This window comes from Vombatus ursinus, unplaced genomic scaffold (assembly GCF_900497805.2).
Source record: "Vombatus ursinus unplaced genomic scaffold, bare-nosed wombat genome assembly UNPS02010788.1, whole genome shotgun sequence".
Classification (NCBI taxonomy): domain Eukaryota; kingdom Metazoa; phylum Chordata; class Mammalia; order Diprotodontia; family Vombatidae; genus Vombatus; species Vombatus ursinus.
This window is the reverse complement of record NW_020950566.1, coordinates 3,245,639-3,253,603: the sequence shown is the minus strand read 5'-3', so window position 1 is coordinate 3,253,603 and position 7,965 is coordinate 3,245,639. Positions and strand designations below refer to the sequence as shown.

General features: G+C 36.9%; 1 protein-coding gene across 1 annotated transcript in view; it reads left to right on the top strand.

Moving 5' to 3' along the window:
* The window catches only part of TSPAN12 (tetraspanin 12), a 75,339-nt gene that overhangs the window by 6,982 nt on the left and 60,392 nt on the right, over positions 1-7,965 (top strand). The window contains exon 3 of the mRNA XM_027855147.1: positions 7,167-7,249. Coding sequence (XP_027710948.1) covers positions 7,167-7,249 — 83 coding nt within the window. The remainder of the gene's footprint in view (positions 1-7,166; positions 7,250-7,965) is intronic.

Here is a 7,965-nt window from a genome sequence, read left to right as displayed (position 1 = left end):
CATCAATCCTTTATAGAAAACCAAAGACTCTAATATTCTCAGGATTAGAGGGAATTTCAAAGACTATTTTTCCCAACCTAGACCTGAAAAAAAATCCTCTTTTATTGTATACAAGACAAAAGATCATCCAACCTTTGTTTGAAGTTAAGATGAATCCTTTACTTCCCAAAGAAATCAGTTCCATTTTATGGTAACTCTAAAATTTAGAAAGTTTTACCTTGCACCTCTTCCCAACTACAAGCCATTATTGCTGGGTTTTCTGTTGTAGGTCCGTGTCCAATCTTTTTTCCATGTGACAGACCCTCACATATTTGAATACAACTATCATGTCTCCTCTGAATCTTAAATGTTAGTAGGTAACACTATTGTCTTACTTGTATGCTTTCTTTATTGCCTGTTTATCTTGTGTACTTGTAAACTGAAATGGCTTGGAAATTGACCATTCTCTTTTTCAATCTCTAAGTATAAGTTAATGTTATTAACAAATTTAAGAAATATGCATAAGATTATTATCCCAAATTAGTAAACACCTTAATCCAATGTTAATTCCATGTGATTAGTCTCAAAACTAGATCTTGATCTCAATGTAGCAAATTACATGTTGCTGAAAGTTCATCTAGAGTCATTCATTAATTTACTCAACAAATGCATTTTCCTATATTGTCTACAAAAGACAAAGTTAAACTCTTTAGAGAAGGCCATTGAAAGATATTGCTAACACATATTCCATGCATCATTTCCAAATAATCTTCTGCGATGGAGTGCAAAAATTATTTTTTTGCAGTATTTGGAAAGTGTAAGAAGCCATAATCCTAGGTAAATAGGATTGTAACAGTGTTTTAGAAGTTCAGTAAACTCAGATTACAGTTGAATGATTATTTTGAATCACAAAGTTGGAAGGTACACTAGAAGTTGGTTTATTGTAAAAAGTTCAAAAATTACCAAATAAACTGGACTTCTGGATTTAATAGTATCTAGTAATTCCCTGCATGGTTTGTTATTGAAGTAGCAGTCTCTCCTTTTTAAGTTCTTTGTTTTAGACGTGTATTATTATTATTCTTACTCTTGATCAAGAAAATATAATGGGAATTAAATGATTCTTTTTGAAGGCATTTAATTGACTTCATAGGAGTGATGAGTTTACTCTGAGAGCTTCTTATTTACTATGGGGTTAAGATTATTATTTACAATACTTACTTTTAATATTGTTTTGTGTAGTTACAGTACTTCTATAGAATTCCTGTGACCCAGTTAAACTAATAACTTACATTTATTTAGTACTTTATGGTTACAAAGTGCTTTGTGCATGTTTTTTTTTTTTATTTGGTCCTTTCCAAGGTTTTGTGAGGTAGGTCAGTCAGTCAATAAGCATTTATTAAGCACTACTATATAAGTACCTGACACTGTGCTGAGTACCAAGAATACCAAAAAAAAAGAAAAGAAAAGAAAAGAAAAGCAAAAGTTAGGCTCTGCCCTTGAGGATCTCATATTCAGATGGGGAGACCACATGCAAACAATTGTTTACAAATAAGTTATGTACAGGATAAATTGGAAATAATACACTGAAGGAAAGCACAAGAATTAAGGACTGGGAAAGGCTTTCTGTAGAAGTAGATAAGTGCAAATATACTTATTCCCATTTTGCAGGTTAGGATACTAAGGCTAAAAGAGACTGACTCAAAGTCATATACCTTGTAAGTGACAGAGCTAGGCCTTGAATCCTGTTCTTATGACTCAGGACAGTATTTATTCTACTATGTAATGCTGACTCCCAAAGATAGTACAATTGGAAAGAATCACAGAGGTCATCAAATCCACCATATACTCAGTAGTTTTACAACATATCTAATAGCTATCCACCCTCTGTTTAAACATTTCTGATGATGAGGAGTTCACTACTTTTCAGGGAAGCATATTACAGGTTTGGACAGCTATGGTTGTTAATTTTTTCCTTATGTTGAGCTAAAATCTTCTTCCCTGTAACTGTTGATTCAGTGTACATTTTTAAGTGTCTACTATTTGCAAAGTATTGTACTTAGCTCTGGGAATACAAAGATAAAAAAGTCTTAATTCTTTGTTCTGTGGAAGTTTATAGTCTAAATTGGGATTGGGAAGGAGAGAGACACATGCAAATTGATCTTACTTCTTTCCTCTGACCAACACATGATAACTCTAATACCTCTTCCATCAGACAGTCCTTCACATACTGGAGAAGAGCCATCAGATGTGCTCTAGCAGTCATCTCTAGGTCCTTGTGTCCATATATTAGAAGCACCTGTATTCTAATAATTAGTAATAGGACAGAGCTATTGCTGTTCTCACTTGATTCTTCTTGTAACACATTTATAGATCTGGATACATTTTGTTTAACAAGAATTTTTAACATGTCTACTGACTGTAGAATACTGGGTTAAGTCCTAGGGAAGATATAAAGTATAGATGAAAAATGGCCTCTGCCCTTGCAGAGCTTCCTGTTTAGTAGGAGGATGTTGCAACAATATAAAAAACTACAAGGCCACTGTGACAGAGGTGGAAAACAAAGTATTGTATGAGGTCCAAGATGAGAGGGGAGAAATTCTCGTGTGTGTGTGTGGAGGGGGATCCTCAGGTGGGATGGAGAGATGGACATACAGTGGAAGGTATCACAGAAGTGTCATTTCAATTTGGCTTTAAAGAATAGGCAGAAATTAAGTAAATGAAGATGGAAAGAGAAGACATTCAAAGACATAGATTTGAGAAGGCATAGACCAGAAAATGTGGACCACACTTAGGGTCAGAGAACCTAGGTTTGAATCCCAGCTCTGCCATTTACTTGCTTACAAATCACTTAACTTCTCTAGGTTTGAGTTTTTGTACCTGTAAATTGAAGGGGTTGGGATCTCTAAGTTCCTTTCTGCCTTTAAATATATGATCCTGTGATCAGGAAATGTAGTGCTCCATTTTGTCTATCTGTATAGAGTAAATGGGGGCAACTAGGTGGTGAAATAGATACAGTGCTGGGCCTGGAGTCAGGGAGACCTGAGTTTAAATTTGGACTTTGACACTAGCTGTGTGACCCTGGGCAAGTCACTGCACTCTGCCTCAGTTTCCTTATCTATAAAATGAGCTGGAGAAGGAAATAGCAAACCACTCCAGTATCTTTGCCAAGGAAACTCCAAATAGGGTCACAAAGAGTCAGAGAGGACTGAAACAATTCAACAACAACAAATAGAGTAAATGGGATTTATGTGAAAGGTTGAGAGGTAGAGTGGTATCATCTTGTGGAGGACCTTGAATCTCAGGTGTAGGAGTCTGGATTTTACTAATTAGGCAAATAAATTATTAAATTTTTTGAACCTAATAAGATGACCAAGCATATATTTAAATAATAAGGAAGATTAATTTCATAATAGTAGAGGCAACTAGGTGGCACCGTAGTGCTTAGAGAGCTGGGCCTGGAGTCAGGAAAACCTGAGTTCAAAGTCTTCAGACTTGCTACCTGTGTGATCCCGGGTAAGTCACTTAACCTCTGTCTGACTCAGTTTTCTCATCTGTAAAATGGGGCTAGTAATAGCACCTACCTTCCAGAGTTATTTTGAGGGTCAAAGGAGATATTTGTAAAATGCTTTGCAAACTTTAAAGTGCTTTATAAATGTGCTGCTGCTGCTGCTGGAATGATTGGAAGGAGGGAGAGAGTAGAGGCAGGAATACTAGTTAGAAGGCTACTTTAATAGTTTAGGTGGTATTAATGAAGTCTTATATTTGAGTTTTGGCAGTTGAAGAGGATAAGACAGAAATCTTTTGAGATAAAAATGCCAAAACTTAGTAACTGATATGAGGTAGGAGACAGAAAAGAACAAGATAATTTCAAGGTTTCAAATATGGGCAATTGAGTGAAGGTGTTGTCACAAGCAGTCAGATTTACTTGTAAAAAGAAGCTTGCTTTGGGACCTGTTGAGTTTGAGGTAATTGTGAGATTCAGGTGGAGAAGAGAGAGGAGGGCTGTAGATATAGATTTGGAATTCATCTGTGTAAGGTGATAGGTGAAGCCATGGGAATAAATGATATTAACAATAAGAGGGAAGGAGGAAGGGAGGGAAGAAGAGAGAGATGGGTAACATCAGTCTTAAAGATGACAAGGAAACAGCAAAGGAGTTAAAGAGAAATGGTAAGACAAATAAAAAGAGAACTAAGAAGTGTCTTTGAAGCTAAGGAAGGAAAGAGTTACAATAAGGATATTAAAGAGGATTTGAATTTGGTGTTTAATGGGGTGAAATGGGAAATTCACATGTTGACTTTTAAAACATTAGTAGCATTAATGTGAGAACTCCTTCCATCAGGAAAGATTACAATTAATAAGTGATTATATTCTTAGAGAGATTCCTGAGTCTACAAGAGATTAAGTGACTAGTGCATATCTCCACAGCTAGTTAAGTGTCCAAGACGGGATTTAAATACAGGTGTTCTGGATGCCAAGTCCAGGTTTCCATCTATCACAGTGTGGTTCAAAACACATTTTTAAAGAAGACTAAGCAAAAATTCACCTTGCAGAAGGGTGGACATTAATATCTCTGCTTAGACTTCGTGTGAACATGGGGGACAGATTTAGATCTCAAATCTTTTTTACTGTATTAATTTATAGACATCTAGGGTTTTTTCCGAGATTTTAATTTTCATTGCTTAAGTGGTGGTTAAACAAAACAATCAGAGCTTGAGCTCAGAGGAGATAGGAATTTAATGGATTTGAATTCAATCCAAATCATTTAACTTCCTTACACCTAATACTACAGGGAAGCAGATATAGTCCTAAAATATTACGTAATAATAACTTACATTTAGTGTGACATAGTGTTTAGAGAATTAGCCTCAAAGCTAGAAAGGCCTGGGTTGAAATGATGCTTCTGTCACACACTGGCTTTTTTACCCTGGGCAAGTCACAATCTTTCAGTGATGAAGGTAATTCTCAAAAACTATAAATTACAGCAAAGTTGTTGACCTCCATTAATAGAGGGAATTTCCATGTCCAGGAGTTAACCTATACCAATGAAATTACATGTGTAATCCCTATCCCTATCTCTAACTGGCATTTATATAGTAATTTAAGGTTTAGAAAGTGATTTCCTCACAAAAACCTGGTGAGGTATCCCTGTTTTACAGGGGAGGAGGCTGAGGTTCAGAGATAGTGAGTTGTCCATGCACACAGATGGTACATGTGGAGACAGGGCTCCAGTCTTCAAGCCCTTTCCTCTTTCTGCCTCTCTGTCTCTCAGTGTGTTAGAAATGAGTGGCTGGAACTGATTTTTGAAAGGTATTACGTTTATTCAAGAATTATAATAGAGGTATTTGTAGTTTAAAATCTAACAGTATCTATCTAACAGTAAAACTGGATAGTTTAGGACCTAGAAGTAATTGGCAAAAACAAATACACAAAAGAAAAAAATGGCCAGTGAAGAAGCACCTATTGAACACCAAGCAGCCCAATGATTGTATTTCACCTTGATTGATTACTTACTACTATGAAGCTTGGTGGTGTAGTAGATAGAGCTTTGGGCCTGGAGTCAGGAAGATCTGAGTTAAAAATCTGGCTTCAGACACTTACTAGCTGTGTGCCCGGGGCAAGTACTTAACGCCTTTTTGCCTCAGTTCCTCATGTGTAAAACAGGGACCCCCAGGAGAAGGAAATAGCAAACCATTTTCTGCGAAGAAAATTCCAAAGATATAGATGGGGTCACAAAGAGTTGGACATGACCGAATGACTGAACAACAAAAGATAAGACATCTCTTAGATTGGCTGCTGATTTCTATAGAAGATTAACTATTTTGCATGAAAGCTGAAAATAATGGGAAACCAAACAAAGGAATGAAAAGAACAAGAAGGAAAGTAGAGAAATGTGGGAAGAGAGCTGTGAAGATTAGTAGTGATGGTGGCTGTAGTAGTATTTAGAAGGAATGGCTGTGAGGTTGGCAAAGAGCAGGTAATTTCATAGCCAAAAAAGAGACAGATGAGAGAAATGCTATACTCAGCAATATAGAGAGGGAAGATAGGTGGGAATAAAGGATTTAGTAGAGAAGCTAACACAAAGTCAAATGGACAGCCTCAGGAAACATTGAGTTCTCTTTTATTAGAAGTCTTTAAACAGAGGACAAATGATCACTTGTCTCTCTCTTTAGGAGGCCTTTCCCAGTTCTTCCAGCTCATAATGCTGGAGAGATTAAAGATGGGAGGAAAGGAAGTGAGGAAAGGAAATTGCCAGAGAACACGGAAGGGGATACAATAAAGGGCATGTTACCAGGGTTAGCCTTGGCAGGGAGAAATGGATCCTTTTCCCTCAGAGAATGAACCAGCGGAAGAGGGTGGGTAAAGATGTATAGAAGGGTTTTGATTTGTGGAGTAGGAGAGATGAGTGAACTAATGACTGATGGTCTTTGATTTTCATAGGAAAGTAGATGAATGTCATTTTCTAAGAATGGGGAGGTTGGAATTGGCACTGAAAAAAAGTTTGAAATAGCTACTGTGATAGCTATTTCATCTATCAGTCAGTCAATGAAAAATAAAAGTATTACCATGTAGCAGTGAATGTCTATGCCAGATATTAAATCTGTCATGTGAGAATCCCTTAAGTTTTTTGATATAAAAAGGAATGCTTGAAATAATTGGAAACCAATGAGCTAGATGATGTCTAAGGCCCCTTCTAGCTGGGGAGGGAAGAGGAACCTGGAGGTCTCCTAAGAGTACTGGTGTCCTGGGGGGATGTGGTTGGTCTCCTCTCTAGCTCTGATCTGTAGTTCGTCCCAGGGAGACCCCCATTGGAAATTAAACTTCTCCCCAGGGAGAAGCCCAGGGGCTCTCTGATGATGAAAAGCCTTGGGAGCCACCTCAGTACCCCCACTAACCTGAGGCACTCTCACTTAAGGAAACCTCTTTTTTGGACTTTGATTTTTAACTGTTGATCTCAATTTCTTTCTAGCTATGATGTTTATTAAATATTTTTAGTACCAAAAAAACCAATTTTGTGATTCTCTCTCTATATTACAGTAGTAATATTCAATAAATAATATTGTGGTTCAGTAAATAATAAGTGGTTATTATGGATAATAACACATTCTGATTAAATCATGTATTTTATAATTGCTCCAGCAGTATCATTATATTAAATACTTAATAACAAATGTGTTTTTTTCCCCAGTTGATGTCCATCAGTGTGTTGGCAGTTTCTGCCTGGATGAGGGATTATCTGAATAATGTTCTGACTTTAACTGCAGAAACGAGGTAGGATTTATAATTATACAGTAATATATTTTAGTATTGTTGGCTACGCTGCTTTTCAAATGGTAATCTTAGCAATCTCTTAGGTACAACACACTGTTGTCCGTTTAGATCATACAAGAAAGATTTTTCCCCCTCCTCTGCTTTGGAACTTGTTGACACATTGTCTCTTTCATGAACTTTACCTGTTTATGTGTGTCCTTACCACATTTTTCCCCCCATATCATCACTGACCCCTTGCTCATTCTAGCCATTTTACGAACCAATTTGTCACAGAGAGGACCAGATGAATGCATGTATGTAAGGATCATTCGGACCATCATCACTTCTGGAAAGTTGACTTGCTACTACTGGATCAGTACTTTCATCTTTGTATATGAGGGACTACATATTTACTGGTGGGTTTTTTTCCCCCTAAACAATATAAAAATCTACTACTTCTTCCCGATATTCTTGGTCTCTACCTAGACCAATTTATAATGTCTTGAAAAACCTTGGATTCATTGGTGAAGGTAGAACAGAGGCTACGGTAAGGATAATAAGCAGTGGAGGGTATATTTTATTGACATTATCTTCCTTTAGTTCCTTTCAATGTGGAATTCCCGTTGAACTGTGAAGAAAGCATCATGCTAAGGGCAGCCGTCTTGGAGTTCTGCTAGCAAGTCTTCAAGGTTTTGCTCTAGATTCCAGTCTGTCACTTCAGAAAGATCTTTGCCTAA